Genomic DNA, 21675 nt, shown 5'->3' on the forward strand with positions numbered 1-21675 from the left:
GAGGAGGAAGAAAGGAAGGAGGAAGGAGAGAGGGAGGAAGGAAGGAAGGAAGGAGAGAGGAAGGAAGGAAGGAGGAAGGGGGAGGAAGGAAGGAAGGAAGGGAGGAAGGGGGAGGAAGGAAGGAAGGAAGGAAGGAAGGAGGAAGGAAGGGAAGGAAATAAGTACAGAAATTAAAGGCTGAGTCAGCAGCCCCTCTGGAACTTTCCAGCCTGTGTTTGGGATATTCCCTTTCTACCTGGAAGGTGATTCCTGAAACAGCGCCATGGAGCCCCTTCCAATAAGGAAAGACCATCTCAGCCCAGCCTCTCCCCTGGCCTCTCTCTGGCCACCCTTTTCCTCATTGTTTGAGACCCTCAACACGGCAGGCAGAAACAGACAGGCCTGAGCTTTGACTTGTGGGCTCACAGTTGTCCAAGTCAGCAGCTTTCCCCAAGGCTTCCCCACAGGCCCTTCTGTGGGTCCACGCAGATCCCTCCCCAGGTCCTCCCCCAGTCAGCTGCTCCACTGAGCACAAGTGGTCTAGATGTGGCCACTATGGGAAGACGTGAACTCCTGTCTGCAGGGCACCTGTCCCTCTCAGGCCTTTGAGGACAGCCCAGCAGACCCAGGAGGTCCAGGTAGTCCAGGCAGCACAGACTGAATGTTACTGTCCTTCCTGTTCACAGGAACTCCATTTGTACAAAGTGGAGAACTGAGGCTCTCAGACATTTCTGGATGTGTCAAGCCCTCCCGATCCCTGCCCAGGTTGCCTCTGCCTCTATGTGCAAGGAATTGGGAGCTATTATGCCACCCCGGTGCTGTAGGTCCCCAGGAAACCACCCACAGCAGGGACCGGCACACCCGGGATGGCTGCCACCTCTGACCTGTCTGTTGCTCTGCAGCTTCGAGCCCATGCTGTGGACATGAACGGCAACAAGGTAGAAAACCCTATCGACCTGTATATCTACGTCATCGACATGAACGATAACCGTCCCGATTTCATCAACCAGGTCTACAATGGCTCCGTGGATGAGGGCTCCAAACCAGGTGAGGCCGGGTGCTGGGGAGATGTGTTGGTGTCTGTTCCCTGAAGACCCCACACACACTGCCGGACCCAGGCAGGGAAGGGGACTGATCTATACGGACAATAACATGGAATCGGAACTGTTAACACGCAGCACAGCTGCACGGGTCTTTCTAGCTCCTGCTCTCACACACTGCAGGTTACAGAGAGGCCGTACCACCTGTGAATAGTCATGACAGAGCTCAAGACATGGACACTGAGTCAGGGGAATGTGCCAACCAGGGAAGAGGGGACGGTTGTGGAGGAAAGACAAGCCCCAGCCGTGGGGAAAAAGTATTTACCAGGAAGGAATGTATAGGAAAGGTTTATTAATCCTCTGAGAATTCCATACAATGTATTTTAATCATATTTACTCCCCCTCCTCCCAACTCCTCCCAGATCCACCCCCCTATACCTCCAACTTCGTTTTTTTTCTTTTTTTTTTAATAACCTAAGTCCAATTCGTGATGCCTATTTATTCCTGGTATGTGGGGCCATCTACTGGAGGATGGCTAACCTACCAAGAGCCTCACCCTCAAGCCAGAAACCACTGTGAACCTCCCTCCCCCGCCCCTGAATGTTGTCCGGCTTGATCCTTATGCAAGTCTCATGTGGCAACCAGAGCTACTGAGTTCATGAGTGCAGTGGGTCTGTCATGTCCAGAAAACACTTATCCACTCCAGTCCCCCAACCATCAGCTCTTACAATCTTTCTGCCCTCCACTTTTTCCATGATGGTCCCTGAGCCAGGGGAAGGGGTGTGATATAAATGCCCCACTTGCAGATGAGCACGCCACCGAAACTTGCTCTCTGTGCTTTGACCAGTTGTGTCTGATTAACCGCCATCCACCTCACAAACTTCTCTGATGAGGGCTGATAGCTGCATTAATCTGTGGGTATAGATTCAAATTTAGAGAGCAGTTTGATATTATGTCCATTTAGCAGACTGATAGCAGTAAGTTCACCCCTGGGGCCAGTGAGCTCCCCAACCCTGGGTTCTTGGACAGATTATAGTACAAGGCCGTGTTTCCTCCTGTGGAGCAGGCCTTAAATCCAATCAGAAAGCAGTTGACCACCTCTATCGTGTTAGTACCACTATTTCCACACCAGCCATTGTTAGAACTCACAGGGTTCACAGCTGTTAAGATTGTTGGTGACCTCCCCCCAGCAGCTCTCATAACAAAGTACTTTTTCTAGTACTTTGAAAACTAGCCAGAGGGGAGGAAGCTTCCTGGTCAGCACCAACTTGATTTCTCCATGGCCTGCGGCCAGTGCGTGTGGTGTCTTCAGCGATAGTTTTACTATAAAGTTCTGGTGGGCACAGCCTGTGTTATTATGGGGGTGATATGAAAGTTTAAATAAAGAATAGACACTGAGGACAGAAAGACAGCAAGGTAAATTGAGAGTTGAATGTTTGAGAGGGAATAAGACGTTTAGTAGCAGTTAGAGAAGAGTTACCTGGCCCACAGCCTTTTCCACAGGGTCATAATTGAATGCATACAAGGACGTTCGTTCACTATCTTGTAGTAAGTTGTGGGGGGTGCACGTGTGGTCAACCTTGGGTGTCCTTCCTCAAGCACTATCTGCCTTGTTTTATTGAGATAGGATCTCATTATCCTAGAGCTAACCAATCAAGCCAGACTAGCTGTCCAGCAAGCTCCAGGGAATCTACCTGCCTACTCCTCGCCAATACTGGGATTATAAGCACTTGCCATGACATTCAGCTTTTTTATAAAGGTTCTGAGAATTGAAGGAAATGTCAAAGGGCAAAAGGTACTCCTCAAAACAAGCATTTCACCAACCGAGCCCTCTTCCCAGGCCCTTGAGGTCAACTTTATGATATTACTTGTCCTCCACAGACTGGCCGTTTGGGGTGAGGCCCAGAGGTCATTAGAGTTAGGCTCTAATCATTTGTATAAGGCACCACAAATCACTGAGCCAGGGTCCAAGAAGTTAGATTGTTGCGGGGGGGGGGGGGGGTTAATTTTTTGAAGAGGGCCCCAAAAACCCTGGGGCGGGGTTCAAAGAGTTTGGTTTGTGGGGGGGGGGGGGGGGTGTTTACTTTGTGGTTTTGGCCTTTTGTCTCTCTAGTGACGTGTAAACTAGAGAGGGGTTTGGATAGGCACGTGTGTTAGAAGGGAACCTGGGAAAGGGAGAACAATGTGCCAAAGTCCTGAGGCAGGAAACCAGGCCAAAGACCAAGGCCTGCCAAACAAGGCCAGACTCCTCCCCTGGCCTAAGATGTGAGCCCCTGGGTCAAGGCCCTCTTCGCCCATCAGAGCTGACCCAAGAGCCTCTCCTCCCACAGACCTCTGTGGCACATGACTCTACCATGCTTGGGGGCTCTTACTATGAATCATGTATGAGTGCCTGCATGCCATAACCACTGACAAGCAGGTATGCCCCTCAGAGCCCAGGCAGCTATATATGTGGGTTACAACCCGAGTACCCACATTCCCAGCCTTACTGAAGGCTCAGGTGGAGGTAGAGAGTGCTGGCCAGCCCCGGACCTGCCAGGACCAGTGACTTGGTCTACTTCAGCAGGTACCAACCTAGGAATTAACAAGCCTCTGGGTGATCCTGCTGAGCCATCTCCTGCATGTGGGGAGAGGAGGACCTCCCCAGACAAGCCTTTCCCCGGAAAAGGTAGTGGATGAGGCCAGAGGCCTCTGCAAGGGCTGCCAGGCGTGGCACACATGACACCCAGGTAACCCTGAAGTTCAAGCCATTCCCACTTATCATTGTGTCCCAAACAACTTTCAGGACACGTACATGGAAAGGTTTTCCTTGTTCGTCCGAACTCACGTTTACCGGTGTTCTGCACTTTAACTGGCAGCCGTGCACAGTGCTAGCACAGTGCTGGGTGGATCAGAGGCCATTTCTTCATGAAAATCCAGAATGTGCCGAGCAAGGGCGAGCCGTCTTCCAAGGAGCCACCGGCTCCCCAGACTCTGCAGGCCCCACGAGGGGTCAGCCGCATCTGGCCAGGGCGGGAGGGCACACATTTATCATCACTCTCCTCCGCGGGCAAAGGCTGTCATCACTCCATCTCTGGAGACCGCTATTTCAACAAGGCGAATTGCATTTTCGAATGATTGTCTTTCAGGATAGTGAGACACCGGCAAGCCTGGTGTCACCGCGGGAACAGGATGTAACATTATTTCTGCAGAACCTTGGGCAGCTCATCCCACAGCAGTCCCTTGAGGCGCAGGAGCAGGCAGTGGGCGGGCAACTTAGCTACAAACAACCGCAGAAAACAAATGAGGGCAGCCAAGGGCACCTCTTGGAGGGGCTGGCGCGAGGCACGGGCCCAGCTGAGGTGTGTTCTCATTAGCACAGAAGCAGGTGACCTCTTGCCCAGGACCCGGGCCTGTTTAAAGGAGCTGAGATTCTCCTGGGCTTTCTTGCAAATCAGACTTGTCACACCTTCCTTTAAAACACACAGCAAAAGTCTTCCCCCAAATGTGTAACTGGTGGTAACTGGTTAGGACAACAGGAAGAGCATTCCCACAAGCCACTGAGCCTGCAGAGCTGGCTGGTGGGCCACTCACAGGGCTGGCCAGGCAATGAGAGCCTTTGTGGGCCTAAACCTGCTCTCCAGGCTGATACCTGAACTCCCTAAGGACTGTGTGAGCAAAGTGTTCACCAGCTTTCAGAGCTCCTGGGGACCCCAGAGTCTGTCTTGGGTCCCCCAAAGGAGCCATGTGTTCATGTTCACTAGCTTTCAGAGCTCCTGGGGACCCCAGAGTCTGTCTTGGGTCCCCCAAAGGAGCCATGTGTTCATGCAAACTGTGGGTTGAAGCCAGATGAGGTTACTGTGAACCTACCCTCTCCCTCCTCCACAGATCCCAGCCAAGGGCTAGGATGTGATGTCCCTTCCTGTAGCACAGTCCCTGGGCCCTGGAAATTGTCTGTAATTTCTTCTCCTCCATCAGTAAATTACAATAATGGAGGGTTCTACCCTTGCCTTTGCGGGATAAAGAAAAACCACCACCGGAAATTAATCATTATTCTCTGAAAAGATGGGCTAATGAGAGGTTTCAGATGTGCGTTCTAATGGGCGACAAATGGGAAAAGATTAAATGTTGACTAAGCTAGCGGGAAACGTTGAAGGGCGGGGTTCATTTGGGGACATGAGCAGCCTGCACGCACCTCACTTTGTTCCCCAACCCAGTCTCCTCTTGGTTGTAGGAATGCACTAAAAATTCTTTTGTAAAAATGATGGGCTTGCAGGGAGAATTAAATTTGCAGATAGCTGTGAGAATATTACAGCCAAATCCCACCAGCCTTCACCCCATCCCTACAGTGGTTCAAGCCTGAGAACCAGCACACGGGCACACCCAGGAGGTGGTCTGTGCAGCCCACAGCCGTGCTAAAGACTGGCTGGTATCACCTATACGCCAGTGTGTGTCTGGGCATCTGTATGTCTGTGTGTGCTTGTGTCTACGTGTATCTGTGTGCATCTAGGTGTTTGTGTCTGTATGTATATACCTGTGTGTCTGTGTTTGTGTGTGTATGCATGCATGTTTGTTTGCAGATGTTTGTGTCCGTGTGTATATATCTATGTTTCTGTGTGTGCACGCGCACGTGTGTGTATACATATATTTATATATATATATGTGTGTGTGTGTGTCTGTGTGTTTGTATGTATGAGTATGCATGTGTCTGTGTGTATAGGGTTTGTGTCTATATGTATATATACATATATGTGTATTTGTGTATTAGTTATTTTTCTGTTGCTATGATAGAAACACCTTGACCAAGGGAACTTATAAAAGGAAGAGTTTATTTGACTTACAGTTCCAAAGGGGCAAGAGTCCATCATGGTGGGAGGCATGGCGGCAGAGGCAGCGGGAGCAGGAGCAGAAGCTAAGCTCTCACATCTTCAAACAGGTACAGGAAACAGAGTAACTGGAGATTTAGCAAGGCTTAAGAACTCTCTAAGCCCACTCCCAGTGATGTGCTTCCTCCAACATGGCCACACCTTCTAAGACCTCCCAAAATAGTACCACCAAGTATGGATAAAATGTCCAAATACTTGGAAAAGTACACCCTATGGGGGACTTTCTCATTCAAACCACCACAATATGTATGAGTAAGCATGTGTATCCAAGTGTGCCTAGGTTTTTGTGTCTGTTTCTGTTCAGCTTTGCCACACGTGGTTCCGTGATCCCTCACCATCAAAACACAAAGGACCTGTAATGATGTCGTTGTGAATCATCCCCCACAGGCTCACGTGTTTGAATACTTGGTCCCCAGATGGTTTTTGGAAGGTCGTGGAACCTTTGGGAGGTGGCGCCTTGTTGGAGGAAGTGGGTCATAGGCCTGGAGGTTTGATAACCCAGCCCCACTTCCTGCCTGCTCTCGGCTTCCTGGTCCATCAAGGTGTGAGGAAGTGAGTTGTCCAGCTGCAGTCCTGCCACATGGAGCTGCCTGCTGCCATGCCTGCCCCTCCATGATGGCCAGTACCCTCAAACTGTGAGCAGACGTAAACCCTTCCTCCCTCAAGTTGCATTCTGTCAGATATTTGGTCCGCAATGAGAAAGGCAGCTAGTCAGGCCCTGGTGGAGAACCTCCCGCTACCCTCTTGGCCACTGTCTCCACACCCCACCATCCCTTACCCACAGTCCTGGTCTGTCCCCTGTCCCTGTTGCTTTGTCCTTTCAAGATGCTGGGCAGATGGACTCCACACCCCACCATCCCTTACCCACAGTCCTAGTCTGTCCCCTGTCCCTGTTGCTTTGTCCTTTCAAGATGCTGGGCAGATGGAAGCACAGTGACCTCTAGGGTTGGCATTCTCACCGTGGTGCTCTGGAGGGCCACCCACGCCACGTGGGTGGAGGTCTGTGGAACAAGCAGACCAGCCACATGGGTCGCAGGGTCTGCAGAACAAGCAGACCAGCCACCCTCCAAAGGGCATCTGTGTTGTTTCCAGCTTCGTCATGAATGAAGCGACCACAGATGGCCACATGTACGGTGTTTGGTGGGAACGCACAGACGCACGTCTCTAGAGTAAAGGTCCATGAATGAGTTCCTGCCCATGTGGTCTGTTAACTCCTTACCGTTGTAACAAAATTCCTCAGATAATCATCTTACAAGGAGAAAAGGTCTAATTCCCTCACCATTTCAGGGGCTCCAGCCTGTGGTTAGCTGGCTCCATGGCTATGGGCCTAAGGTGAAACTGAACCTTCCTGGTGGAAGGGTGTGGCCTAGACAAGCTGCTCACCTTGTATTATCCAGGAAGCAGAGAAAACCAACCAGAAGTAGCTAGGGACAAAATATGCCCTTTGAATACACACCCCAGAGACCTTCCTCCAGCCAGACCTCTTGGTCTTTGTCACCTGTACTAACATCTTCCCTCTGGTTTGGAATTAATCCATTGACTAGCTAGAGCCCTCATGATACACACACACACACACACACACAATGATCAGATCTACACACTGGGGACCAAACCTTTTAGAGGAATGCCTCACAGCGAACCGTAGCAAGTCTCCACCACCTCCCAACAGCACCCCAGACTGGGAGCCAGCCCTCTAACACAGGAGTCTTTTGAGGACATTTCCGATCCAACTACAGTGGCAAGTGGTGGGTGGCTTTGTAAGAAACTTCAGTGCCCTTCCTCGAGGGGCTGCCCGTGTGCTGTGCCTGCCATGTTACATGTCAGCCTCTGGAGGTGTCCCTGCCTTGCGCCTCCGCTGAGGGTAGGTGCACAGTGGTATTGTCTATGGTCTGAGAGTGTGTTTCCCTAACGATAAGTGACGTGCAGGGTCCTGGCCTGTGTCTCTCACCATCTGTGCACCCTCTTCAGTGACCATTCATGTCTTTGTCCGCCTTCGAATCAGATTGTTCTCTGAGCACGTTGAGGATTCTTCTCCCACACTGGCCACGCGTCCTTTCCTGGCATGCTGTTTGGGGACATGCCTCCCTCTCTGTGACTTGTCTTCCCATGTTTTCTGTGAGCAAGGTCCTGGCTCTCAATGTTTCCTTTTACGAAGAAGGCTTCGATATTACTAGAACTCCTCACCAAGCCCTGGCTCCTGAAACTGCTTCCCATGCTATTCGCTTAAGGTTTTATCATTTTATGTTGTACTTCATGTCTGTGATTCATTCTGAGTCCATTTTTGGATAAGGCGAGAGATTTACATCTAGGTTTACATCTTTGGGTTTTTTTTTTTTCCTGCTTACATTTTTATTTTTGCTCATTGCTCCAGTGCCAAGCATCTGAAATTGTCCGTCCTCTGCTGCTCCTGTGTCAAGAGCACATGGGTGGGGCTGTCACCGGGTCCCTATGGTTCTCCATTCTTTGTATCTGTCCTGTGACCCCACTGTTATGACAGCCGAAGTTGCAGCTGTTGAGATGGATAGTGTTCTCTCCCTCCCCTCAGCAATGTGGTCTCACAAGACTGGACCGTGCACCTCACACTGCATCTGCGCACAGCGCTGTGTGGAGCCCAGAGGTCCTCTGCTTTACCACCATGCAGCCACTGTGTGACCCTGCTCTTCTAGCTGCTGCTTCTTCCATGTTGGTCAAATGGGGATATAGAACTGTGCACTTTGTCCGCGTGGCCTCTGGCAGACTGCTCTTCTAGCTGCTTCTTCCATGTTGGTCAAATGGGGATATAGAACTGTGCACTTTGTCCACCAGGGACGGTTAAGTGAGAGCACCCTGATGTGTGGTACTGACATTAGTAGACTTATGGGCATTGCTATAAATTCTTACTCAAGATACTAGTCCGTTTTCTGGACTCTGCCAAGTTACTTTTGCAGAACTGAACTTCTTTCATAAACGTAAGAAGGCTCGTTTAAAAGCCAGCTGGCCTCCCTGGTTGTGTGCCAGCAATCCTCAGAGTGCCCATATCAGGCCCCTTGCTTCCTGTCACCCAGTAGGCTATTTGGTATGTGCCTTTACTCCCCACCCCCAGATGTATGTCCCTCTGGAAATACAAATAACAAACTCTCCGTTGGCCAGGGCTGAGTGACAGCGTCTGGGCCTGGAAGAGGGGATTAGTGACGTTTCCCATTGCAGTAACAGAACATCTGACAGGAGGGAGGGGTTTTATTTGGGCACGCTGAGTGTACAGCCCGTCGTGGTCATGAGGGCACGGCGGCACGTGTGCAAGCCGGCTGGTCACACTGTGCTCACACTCAGGAAGCGGAGATGCTGCTGCTGCTCTGCTCACTTCCTTTTGTTCAGTCCAAGGCCCCACCCAGCCCACAGGGTGGCGCTGCCCATGGTTAAGGTGGAGCGTCCCACCTCAATCTACCAGCTCTAGATTACTTCTCGCAGACATGCCCAGAACCTCCTAGGAGGTTCCAGATCTTGACAAACTGACGATCAGCACTAACCACCACAGAAGGCCAACAACTCAAGATGAGACCCGCTCTGATGTGGGATCCCTGAGGAGCTGAGTACCGGTGCTTGCTCTGGGAGTGGGAGGAGGTGTGGGGCAGAGCAGATTGGCCTTAGTGAAGCCTTGCCTGACTGTCACCAAGAACACCACAGAGCCTGTCCCATCCCGTGCTACTGGGTTCGTAGATTGTACCTGGCACCAGGAGGTTCCAGCTATGACCTGAGGATGTGCAGGACCTTGGGGGCAGTTCTCAAGGAACTGAATGGCCTCTGGGAATCACAGCAGTCAAACACAGTCAAGGGTATCAGCAACCTGCATCAGCAACCACAAGTCAGGCCACCCCTCACTTGGCCTGGAGTGGAGTCCCAGCAGCTCCCCCGTGACAGATCCATCCTGTGTTTCATCAGAAGGTATCAGTGAGCCCTGAGTCTGCACTGCAGAGCAGGCAAGTGTCCCACCCAGGAAACACCTTCCTGTCCCCTGGGCCTGTCTGCCTACAGCTCAGCACACAGTCCCCAAGCGCCTGACAGGCTTCAAAAGGCTGCCAGAGTACAAACAGCGACAGGCACTGACCCTGACAAATCCCCTGAACCACTTCTCCCTTTCGCTGCCAGGCGCCCACTTTGCAGTCTTGATGCTCAAAGTGTAGGGTGTGGTTCTAACCACTTTTCTCCTTGCTAGGATGAAATAGGACAAACTATCTGACATGCAGCTAAGGAAGGAAGGGCACATTTTGGCTCACAGTTTGGAGGCGTACAGTCTATCACGGCAGGGCAGGCATGGCTGCTGGTGGCTCCACAGTGGCAGAAGTGTGTAACTGGGATGCCTTATCTCCTCACATCTCTGGAACAGGAGGCAGAGACCAGAAAGAAAGCTAGGGGCACTCAACTGAGCTATAAACTTCAAGGCCAGCCCCTCCACCACCACCCCCATGACCCTCCACAACCTCCCAAAATAGCACCACCATCTGGGGATCAAGTGTTCAAACATGTGAGCCCATGGGGGAGGGGTGCCATTCACATTCACACTGTGACAGATACCACAGCAGGGCTCAGGGGCTCATCCAGGACAGCATCCTATTAACTGGACCCTCCCCCCAAGAATCACCCTGGCCCAATATCCATCTCCCTTCCTTTTCTAAAATTATTTTGTGTGTATGTGTGTGTGCTCTCCACTGTGTTCACCAAGCTAGCTGGCCCATGATCTTCTGGAGTCTCCTGTCCCCAAGTCCATCTCCTCATAGGAGTGCTGGGATTATAGATGTGAGCACTACTGAGTCTGGCTTTCATGTGGACCCTGGGGATTCAAACTCAGGCCCTTACGCCTGTGCACTGAGTCATCTTCTCAGGCCCTATCTCCCTTCTGGAACACTCCCTAGTTGGTTATAGAATTACTGCCTTGCCCCTGGCCAGGGAGGCCGGGGTCAACCTGAAGCAGGATTTCTCAAACTGTTCAAGAAAAGATGTTCTTGTTCTCTCAGTCAGCTGTCTTAAGTCACCACTCACCCTGATCCTTTGTACAGTAGAGAGAGGCCCACATTATAAATTTTGAAATTAATGTCATTTAAAAATATTAAATAGGGGGCTAGAGAGATGGCTCAGCAGTTAACAGCACTGACTGCTCTTGCAGAGGACCCGGGTTCAATTCCCAGCACCCACATGGCAGCTACAAACCATCCCTAACTCCAGCTCCAGGGGAATTCGACGTCCTTTTCTGACCTCTACGGCATTGTACCACACAGGTGCACTCACATACATGCAGGCAATACACTCATACACATAAAATAAAGCTAATAAAATATTTTTAAAATATATTAAATAGTAGAGGAAATCTACAAGTCAGGAGTTCAGTGAAAAAAAAAAAAAACCCTCATCTCTACAAGGCAGGGCTCTGGCTTGAATAGACTGTTCTATTAGCAGACCCTTGTATTTATTTATTTCATCTCTGTGCGGGTAGAAGTCCCCCTAAGATTAATGCCACGGCCTGATGCACAGATGGCACCAGATACTTGAAAGTCATCTGAATATTAAGAATTTAAATCTTTAGCCTCAGTGATTTGAGCAGAAAGCCAATTATGGGGCTGAATTAGTTTTCAAATTAAACTGCAATTTAAGGCTTGTGAAATTAATCCTTTAAGGCATGTGGCAGTGTGGTACATGGATTCCAAGAACGACAGCAGGGGCGGCGGGGGGTCTTCCGTGCTCTCCCCCTACCTGCCAGGATGTTCAGTAAAGAGGTGTCACCATGTTCCCTGTGCGAGGCAGGCCACACCCCTGAGCCCAGAGAATAGACAGACTTGCCTGGCTGCTCTCCGGGAAAAATCCAAATCCTTCTTCCAGGAAGGGAGGAGACTCTGCAGAAGCTCTCAGAGAAAGCTTTGGAAAGAAAGCTTGCTTCTCATTCTCTGCCTAGCACCCAGGTCAGCACAGATGTGGCTCAGAGGGATGGTGGGAGGTACCAGCCCTGACCAGGCTTTGCAGAGGGGCAAATGCTGAGGAACAGGGTGACTGACAGTTTGCAGTCTTCAGTGTGGCCTCAGACCTCACCCACCTGGAGAAGGAAGGGTCAACAGAGGACACTGGCCACCAGGTCTCACTTCCTCACAGCACAAGCAGGAGACATAGCCTCACTGAACCTACGGTAGCCACCAAAAGTCACTGCATCCAGAGCCCAGTTTGTTCCTCTGCAGACCAAGACAAGAGACACCCTTGGGTTCAGCTGCCAGGAGAGGAAGCTGGGGCTCCAAGAGGCAACATGGAGCAGGACCAAGTACCAGGGAGGGCACAGCCAGGGTTCAGATATGGGACTGGGGTGGCCCATCCAGCTCCAGCCCAGCCCAGCCCTCCCCGGAGGTCATCCAGGCCATCAAGGCTCCTATCACACAGGTAGTCACACTCTCCTGTGCTTTGTCAGTGGGGCATCGGGATCTGCCGCACCAGCTTCCACTTAGTCCCTATAATGAATAGGTAAAAGTTTGAGTCCCAAAACTCGGGCCCCTGCAGAACTTTAGCTCACAACCTAATTTAAAAACAGCCTTGGGGCTAGAAAGATGGCTCAGTGGTTAAGAGCACTGGCTGCTCTTACAGAAGACCTAGGTTCAATTCCCAGTACCCACATGGATTTTAACAACCATCAGTAACTCCAGTTCCAGGGGATCCCACGCCCTCTTCTGGCTCCCATGGGCATTGCATGACACAAGTGCACTTACATACATGTAGGCAAAGCACTCATATACATAAAATAAAAATAAACTTTAATAAACATGAAGCTTTTCCAGGCATCACTAGTCAAGACAGAAAAGGAAACTAGACACAGGGGGACGCCCATGAGAACAGAGGTAGAGTCTGGAGTTGTGTGACCCCAAGCCAGGAATCCCTGGGCCTGGTGAAAAGCTTCTTGGGACCTCAAGAGGGAGGGGAGCATGCCCTGCCCACACCACAAAGCTGGAGGGCTCAGCCTGAGGGATTAACCCATTCAGGACATTTTGCTACAGCAGCCCCAGGAGACAGGCATAGTTTCCTTCCAGGAAAGTGCTGGAGGCTGAGTATATCCTCCCCCTTCTCTGGAACCTCCCAGGCAACACCAAACCTGAGCCTATTGAGCCTCCATCTGACCCACTGCCAGGTGCTATTTGAGGATTTCCCAGAATTCAGAGTTCCCAAGCCTGCCTGCCAAACCTGGAAGATGGCAGGATAGGTGACCTCACCAGGGGCTGTGGCTGCGACCAGTCAGCTTGGGCCTGCCCAATGTACCTCCCCAGGGGCAGTGGTTGTGATCAGTCAGCTTGGGCCTGCCCAGCCCTCTGGCCCTAGCCCTGTTACTTGTATGTCATTAGACATACAACCATGTGACTTCTCAATGAGAACACTTCAAAGAAAGAAAGGCCAGGACAAGACGCAGGCCAGTGATAGGATCCAGAGCCCGCCCGGTGATGCTTGCAGACCACTGTCCCTCCCTGGACCAGAGCTGGGACCCCAGAAGGGATCCAGAGGGCTGCAGCTGAATGTGATGCTATGTCGCCCTAACATCCCCCTAGTATCTCCGGCACCCCAGCCAAGCAAGTCCCAGGCGGCCTCCATTACGGGGTCCAGGCACTGCCACTCCACACTGGGCCTTATATAAATGAATCCAAACAAAAGTGTGGCCCAGAGAGGGAGCAAATGTCTGGAGCAAAATGTGCCCTACCTATGGTCCTCCCCAGGCCACTGGCAGCAGTCATAACTCAAGACACAGCCTCCCAGCACACGCCAAGGCTGTGCATCTGTCTGTGGAAGTCAAGCATCCTGCATAGCAATAAATTCTCCCACTTCCCTACTGAGTCCAATAAATCCAGCCCATCGAATGCTCCGTAACTTGGAGGTTGTGCAGAACTCTGCACGTTCCACTCTGGGGAGGCAAGAAAACACCATTCTGGGAAGGCATGGTGACATTCACACTGTCACCAAGATCATGGAGGCTGCAGTGTGGACTTGGTCACTTTGGAGACATGTGGCGGCCTTAGGGAGCCAGTGACAAACTTCCTTCTGGGTGAGGTCACCAAGGATGGCTCTCACCCCCCCCCCCACTAAATACCCCAAAGACAAACCTTCCTGTGACAATGACAGTTTATGGGTTCCTGGGGAGCTGCCATCTTTGAGACACTAATGCATCTAGTCACCACTTCCGGGGTTTCTAGACCTTTCTAGGTGCTTCTAGGGAGATGTATTTACAAGTGGAAGTTGGTTTTCAAAATTCTGTAGAAGGTGCTATTGAACCCACCTCCCCACGTACCTGTGCTGGGGGCAGACCTGGATTTCTCAGTGTGACTTATGCTAAGACCACATCCTGGGCAATAGGCAGTGCTGACTCAGCCCCTTCCTTTGATGAAAGGGTGTCTCTGACCCCTGGTCCCCATGGCCAACATCCAGCCGATGTCCCGTTCCCCTCTGCTGAAGTTTCCTTTCCACCCCCTGTGCGCTGATAGGATGCAACTTTTCTGATGGCCCTGGGTGCTATGGTTCCGGGTTACCCATACTTTCCTTCCTGGCCTCCCTGACCACACCTTCAGCAGTGCACAGAGGCTGTGTCTTCTCCCCACCCTGGCATGGACCAACACTGGCCCCACTGCCTGATGGATACACCCAAGGAGGCCCATCACAATCAGGGCCACCTTCCCAGCAGCCCTCCTCACGCTTCCCACCACCTGCCCTTCCTCTAGTCTCTGGGCTGTAATGGGGCTGACAGTCTGTCCTCTCTGAGCCAGACCATGAGATTCCCTGGCAGGCATGCTGAGAAAAGTGAGCCCAGCTCTTCTGAGAGCATGAAACCCCTGCTGTGCAGGAAGCACCAGGAGCCAGAGCAACCCAGTCAGACCAGGATAACCAGCCAGCCCCAGCCAAACCCCCAGACTGTTCTCTCCCGCCCCCACTAAGCCAGTCCCTGCCTCCCAACACACACCTTCAGTACAGAAAAGCTGCTTCCTCACACAAAGAAGGCCTTGGAGGCACCCCCCCCCCGGACCCCTGCCAGCGCCCCCCCCCGGACCCCTGCCAGCGCCTGCTTCCCCACTGGTCCTCCACACTCTCTCTCTGGAGCCTGCTGCCAGCATCCCTGGGTGACTCCGGGATGCTGCCCATGTGCCTCTGCACTTTCCTGCTTTGACCCTGACCCTGACCCTGACCGTGAGTCCCCTCTTCTCCCTCTGGTCTTCTGCACAGGGAGCTCAAGGGCTCTGTGCCAGGTGACCTCACTGCCTCATCCCACCATCACCGTGGCCTTTCCTCTCCCCTGTGCCCTGAACCCCATCCCCACCTCCCACAGCCTTGCCTAGAGCTCCTGCACAACTGCCCTGTGCACAAAGGAAGCTCAGAGGCATTGGCCATGGCACCGCCTGAGCCCGAGTGAGACCCATTCGCCCAAAGCCCAGGTAGTAGGATGCAAAGGAGGCACACGGGCAGTCCAGCATAAGGACTATGAGAAGTCCAGGGAATAGGAGGGGGGTCAGGGGGGCCTAAGACGATGAGAAGTCCAAGGGTCAAGGAGGGGGCGGTCAGGGAGGGCCTAAAACGATGAGAAGTCCAAGGGTCAAGGGGGGGGTCAGGGTGGGCCTAAGGAGTAAATAGAGGCTCACAGGACGCAAGCAATGGCAGAGGCTGCCTAAGAGCGCCTGTCCCCCTACTATCCACCATCCCCAAGTGTCTCCTGGGAGGACAGTACAGGAGCCGGTGGGGTCTGGAACATCGGCCTCACAACAGAAGCCACTCCCCAGCCAGGCAAATTTCCAGGTTCTAAGAAGGACTTCCTCCTCTCCCTGCACCTGTTTAGAAAGAAAGCTAACACTGCTGAGCCTTTGCGCTGTTCCAAGGCTGGGCATATTCACAGGTTGTTTCCATAGCAACTCATGGACTTCTCTTGGCTCAAAGTTCTCAAGCCTAGAGCGTCCTCGCCTTATCCTAAGAGCTGGCCACGGACTGGCTGTGGACCCAGCTAGGTCTCACCATTCCAAATTGTGATTTAAAGGCTTTTTTAAAAATCTCCCAGGGCTGGAGAGATGGCTCAGCTGTTAAGAGCACTGGCTGCTCTTGCAGAGGACCCGAATTCAGTTCCCAGCATCCACATGGCAGCTAACAACTGTTTATAACTCCAGTTCCAGGGTATCCAATGCCCTCTTCTGATCTCTGCAGGCATTACATGCTTGTGATGCACTTACATACATGCAGGCAAAACACTCATACACATAAAAATCTTTGCTCTTATGCCAGGCATGGTGGTGCACACCTTTAATTTAGGCCCTCTGGAAGCAGAGGCAGGTAGATCTTTGTGAGATAGAGACCACCCTGGTCCACATCCTGACTTCCAGGGGCTGGGACTAGGTAGACCCTGTCAAAATTAAAGTCAACAACAACAACAAAATCTTCAGTCTTCTTCAATAACTTTAATCTCTCCTGTCTGTCTCTCTTCTCTCTCCCTCTCCATTTCTCTCTCTCTCCTCTCTCCCCCTCTCTCCTTCTCCCTCTCTTCCTCTCTCCCCTTTCCCTCTCTGCCCTCCCTCCTCTCTCTCCCCTCACATTTTACCCTCCAGTGTCAAGTGGCACTCAGTCTTGGAAGGACCCAAAAGAAAATCCCCAAATCTCACGTATCATACAATCCCTCGTCAACTGTTCTGTACCACGTGGTCACGTGTCTTTGTGGCCTCTTTCCTCTGCGTTGCAAATTTTTATTTGAAATCTGGGATCACAGTGAAAAGAGTATAGAAACCTGTCTTCTGTTTTACCACATACTATGGAAATCTCAAGTGTTACTATAAGTGCTCTTCCATCCCAGGCACGCACCCTGCTTTATGCAACCAGTACCCTGTTGTTAACTAACTCACAGAATTCCTTTTTCAAACCCACCACATATGAGCTTCATGACTCAGGGATACATTTTTCTAGATAACTCTCATTTTTATTTTTTATATGTATGGGTGTTATGCCTGCATGTAACTGTATCTGGGTCTTGCAATGCCCACGGAGATCAGAAGAGGGTGTTGGGTTCCCCTGGAACTGGAGTTACTGATGGTTGTTAACCACCATATAGATGCTGAATTCAAACATGGGTCATCTGCAAAAGCAGCCAGTGCTCTTAACTGCTGAGCCATCTCTCCAGCCCCTAACTTTTTATTTTGAGATCGAAACACACTACATTAGGTAGGCTCACACACCCATCATCAGTTTGGCAACATGGAAAACTGTTGCCCCCCACCCCCCAGCAAAGTGACTTACTAGGCACTTGCTGCAGTGAGGAGTCAGTCCCAATCTGCACTTAGTAAACACCCAGCACAGGAGGAACCAGCTCCTCTGTGATGCCCCTGGGTCTTCTCTTCCTCCTTTTTATTTTAAAAAATTCTAGTGTTTTTTGTTTTTATTTGGGGCGGAAGGAAGAAGAGAAGTTGGGGTGGGAGAAGGGACTGAGGACCGGTAGCCCTTTTTTTTTCCTCAAATAGAAGGTACTGCCATTCTGGTGGAAGGTTCCCCTGAAGGGCACATCTTGTGTCTGTAACAGCATCCAGGACTGATCTGTGGAATTTTGAAATGAGAAAACATGTTTCCTTTGAACATAGTATGCACCATCATTTGGGGTCTGTCTGGCCACATTTTTAAGGACAGGTAGAGGCAACCGTGTGTGACTTCATTGACCCAGACTTATCAGGGTTAGAGCTTGGCATCGGGGGCAGAGGACTCTCAATCACTGGGACAGTGACCAGACACAGGGGGTGTGGGACAGCAGGTGAGGGACACAGCAGGCTCATGCCAGGGACTCCGAGTGGGAAGCTTTGAGAAGGGCTGATTCTGGAGTAGAGACAGGGTAGAGGACAGACAGCTGGTAAAGGTCAGAAGACAGAGGCAGGAAGGGGAGGCCTGGAGTGCTACAGATTCAGTAAAGCCTTTCCCTAGGACTGCCCAGTCCCCATAATGCAGGGAACAGTACGTAGTACTATCTGCCAGGGGAAGCTGACCGCCCCCCCTTCTTTACAGTAAGCAAACAAGGCAGCAAGCAGCCACTTAAACATTCCTATGATGCTTGTTCTCTGGGCTCTACACAAACAGCATGAGAGCCGTCACACCCACAGTGACAGTGAGGGCAGACTGCAGGCTTTCCCAGCCCTGCTAGGAACCACAAGCTCTCTGAGGCAGGTGGTCTCTGGCATCCCTAGGTGGGTGGTTAATTAGGGACCCAAAGAGCATCTGAGCAACTTGAACTTCCCCTTTCACTTGCCTTGGAATGATGGTGTCAGGAAGATTTCCTTTGTTCTTAATTAAAGCAAGAAGCCCAGCATACAGCGGCTCACACAAACCTGCAAGGTCCAGTTCGGAGACACGCCTTTTTTTTGGGGGTCTTTTTTTGAGACAGGGTCTCCGTGTAGCCCCAGCTGTCCTGGAACTCACTGTGTAGACCAGGCTGGCCTTGAACTCACAGAGATCCACCTGCCTCTGCTGGGATTAAAGGTGTGAGCCACCACGCCGGGCTCATTCTTTCAGGGAAGCTGTGCAGGCTGCCCAGCTGTGTAGGATTGGTAACGCAGCTGCCCTTCAGCACCACCTCCCAACCTGCCCTGGTCCTCTGCAACCTGAGGGAAGAACAGAAGACCACTGTCCGGCAGCCTTTCCTGGGGACCATTTGCAGACTCAACCAACAGGTGTCCATGCCCATCTAGCACTGGTTTTGGTGATAAGCTGTGAGGGATGGAGGGACAGGGATCCAGAAGGACATGGCAGGCTCCAGAAAGAGGAGGAAAGGAATTGAGAGGGAACACAACAGCCTTGAGGGTCAAACCGTGGCACCTCAGAAGCATGCCCCCCCCCCCGAGTGGGGCCTGTGGCTCCTGCCACCTCAGCCAATCTGGAAAACAACAGTGACTGTAACTCCACAATTCATTGCTGGTGCCCAGCACTCAGTGGCCACTGGCTTCCGAAGGGCCCTGGACGTAATTCTTAAGCTAAAACATCAGCTCCAGGCCAGGGGCTGGAACCGACTGCTGTTCCTGCCTTCCTGGATGTTGTGTTTTGCCTGCTTGGGTTAGCAGCTTTAAAGCTCCACAAGGTAGGGCTGGGCGATAGCTTCAGGAAGACATGCGTTCAATCTGTAGAACCCATGTAAAAAGCCAGAGCATGGCAATGCACATGTGCAGTCCCACCACTACGAAGGCAGACAGGCGGCTCCCTGGGGCTCCCTGGCAGCCCACCTGGCTACTCAGCAAGGAGAGACTCTTGTCTCCAAATAAAAGGTGGACACCTCCTGAGGAATGATACCCAAATGTGACTTCCGGCTTCCACCCACATACATCATATGTAGCCCCACATACACCTGCGCTTGGGTACACACAAACACACACAGAGACACAAAAAGTTAAGCAAAAAAATTTTAAACCCACAAAGTGAAAGTTACAAGACTTGTGTGCGTTGCACGCGTGGAGAACTCTGATACCATCCCTCGAGGTGATTGTCCTTCTTCCTGGAAAGCCTCCCTGCTGTTTCCCTCTGCGGCTCTCACGGTGACAGATCATCTCTGCTCTCTTTTATCTTTGTCTTAGAAACTTCTCCCTTTTTTCACGGAATGAAGGATTCCACGCCGCCGCCCCCTCCCTCCGGTCCGTTGTTCTCTGAGTCTCGATATTGCGCCAGTAAAAGTTTTATGTCTTTTAAAATTCTCTAGCCGCTCGGAAATACTTCCTCTTTAGCTTCTAGCCGTGTACGATGATGTGGCTGGCTGTGATTTTCCTCCATTTTACCCTGCGCAGGGTTCCCCACTTCTCACGTCTGTGGTCATTTTCAGCCGCTCTGTTCAGGAGTTGCCCTGGCCCGGTGCTGCTCTGTGGCCCTTCCGGGCTGTAATTTCACGTCTGATGGACATCTATTCAAGTGTCATGGGTTTAGTGTGTATTTTTCCGGGTTGCTTTGATCTGGAGAGTTTCTTAGGTTTGTCTCCAATTCACAAACTGCTGTTGTGCCCTTCAAGTTCTTTTTATTTTATTTTATTTTATTTGTCTTTTTGTCTCCCTGTAGCCCCAGCTGGCCTGGAACTGCTATGTAGACCAGGCTGGCCTCAAACTCACAGAGATCTGCCTGCCTCTGCCTCCAGAGTGCTGGGATTAAAGGTGTGCGCCGCCTCGCCCAGCTAAAAAGCAGGGGTGGATGTTTCTGCATTTCAAGTTCTTAATTACAGCTTCTCTCCTTTTTAAAAAATATTTATTATTTTTATTTTATGTGTGTGTATGAGTGTATTGCTTACATGTGTGGTGCAATGCCCATGGTGGTCAGAAGAGGATATCAGATTCCCCGGGACTGGAGCTGTGGACAGTCGTTAGCCACCATGTGGGTGCTGGGAGTCGAACCTGGGTCCTCTGCAAGAGCAGCCAGCGCTCTTAACCTCTGAGCCATCTCTCCAGCCCCACTTACTCTCCTTTTTTTAAAATTTAAATAATTTATTGAGAATTTCATACATGCATATAAGGTGTTTTGATCAAATCTATGCCCACTCCCTCCCCTCCATCTCCTCCCATATCTCCCCATCACTTTTTTCTGATAACTTCATGTACTCTTTCTTCTTCTTTGATTTATTTATTTTTATGGGGTTTTTGGCTACTCTAACATTCCCCCTTCTGAAGAGGTAATCTTTTAAGGATTAGATAAAAGCTCTCAAATACTTTCGACATTTTTGGCCTTTGGAACGGAGTATGTTGCTAAGAGGCCCAAGGACATTTTGACTTTTAGCCAAGAAACTGGCTACTTTTCTTTGGGGTCTTTTTACCCTAACTGCCTAGCCAATTCCTACCTCCTGTTCTTATCACACCATCCTCTGAAGAGGTTACCCAAATTGCCAATAGGGAATTGGGGTGCAGACTGCTCTGGCTTCTTCCATGCAGAACAGGGATGCAGGGTGAGGCAATTGGAGTATGCCCTCAGTAGGTCTATCTAAAAGACCCCCAAATTGCATAACTTTTATCTCTAGGGGGAGAAGTAAGTCCTTGAATCAAGAATAGGAGATGTGAAGGAGAAGTAAAGGCAAGAGTAATTAGCATTACAAGTTCTAGACAGGGAACTAGAAAAACCTTAGAATAGGGCAATTTTCAAAATGTTCATATGAGAGTCCATTGGAATTTCTTGACAAGGGCTTCCAACATCATCCCTCTACTGGGCTCCTCATTTTTCTTTTTTCTTCCAAGGCTGGACTCTAGAGTGATGGATTCAGGATTTGCTTTCAGGTATTTTGATAGCTGTTGGAGTGGTTAGAATCAGTGTTGGTTCCTCTCAAAGGCTTCGAGATAACTGAGGGATTGCTGAGGTATATGTGTGACCTGGGTCATGCCTTCTCTTCCTAGCCTTCCCCAGACTGTACGCTTTAGTCCTTCCCAAATCCAGGAGGCCATGTGTGATTAGGGCCAAATTACATACAGTTGGCTGGGAAGAGTGGCTGGATAATCCGGTGGGGGTCCATTGACCCTGCTTGGCCCTCCTTTAATGAATGAACACAACATCAACAAGCCCAGTTGTGATGATGTTTAGTGATCAGGCTCAGCTGAAGTCATGATGGTAGTTATTTCATGCAAAAAGGACTGCTGTATAGCATCATCTTATTAAAAGGGCCTGGAATTTAAAAGGATTTAGTGCTAGGATCCACATAGGAGGGAGAACACACATCATTTGTTTTTCTGAGTCTGTTACTTCCCTTGTGTAAAAACACCACATTTTTGTTAACTACTCGTTGGTTGATGGACACTTAGGTTGCTTCCATCTCTTAGCTATTATGAAAAGAGCAGCAA

General features: G+C 50.9%; 1 protein-coding gene across 1 annotated transcript in view; it reads left to right on the top strand.

The window, feature by feature from the left end:
* Positions 1-21675, top strand: part of Cdh4 (cadherin 4) — a 103287-nt gene that overhangs the window by 12147 nt on the left and 69465 nt on the right. Inside the window, exon 3 of the mRNA XM_017800667.1 lies at positions 882-1026. Coding sequence (XP_017656156.1) covers positions 882-1026 — 145 coding nt within the window. The remainder of the gene's footprint in view (positions 1-881; positions 1027-21675) is intronic.

The sequence above is a fragment of the Nannospalax galili genome, unplaced genomic scaffold (assembly GCF_000622305.1).
Source record: "Nannospalax galili isolate Female #2095 unplaced genomic scaffold, S.galili_v1.0 scaffold160, whole genome shotgun sequence".
Classification (NCBI taxonomy): domain Eukaryota; kingdom Metazoa; phylum Chordata; class Mammalia; order Rodentia; family Spalacidae; genus Nannospalax; species Nannospalax galili.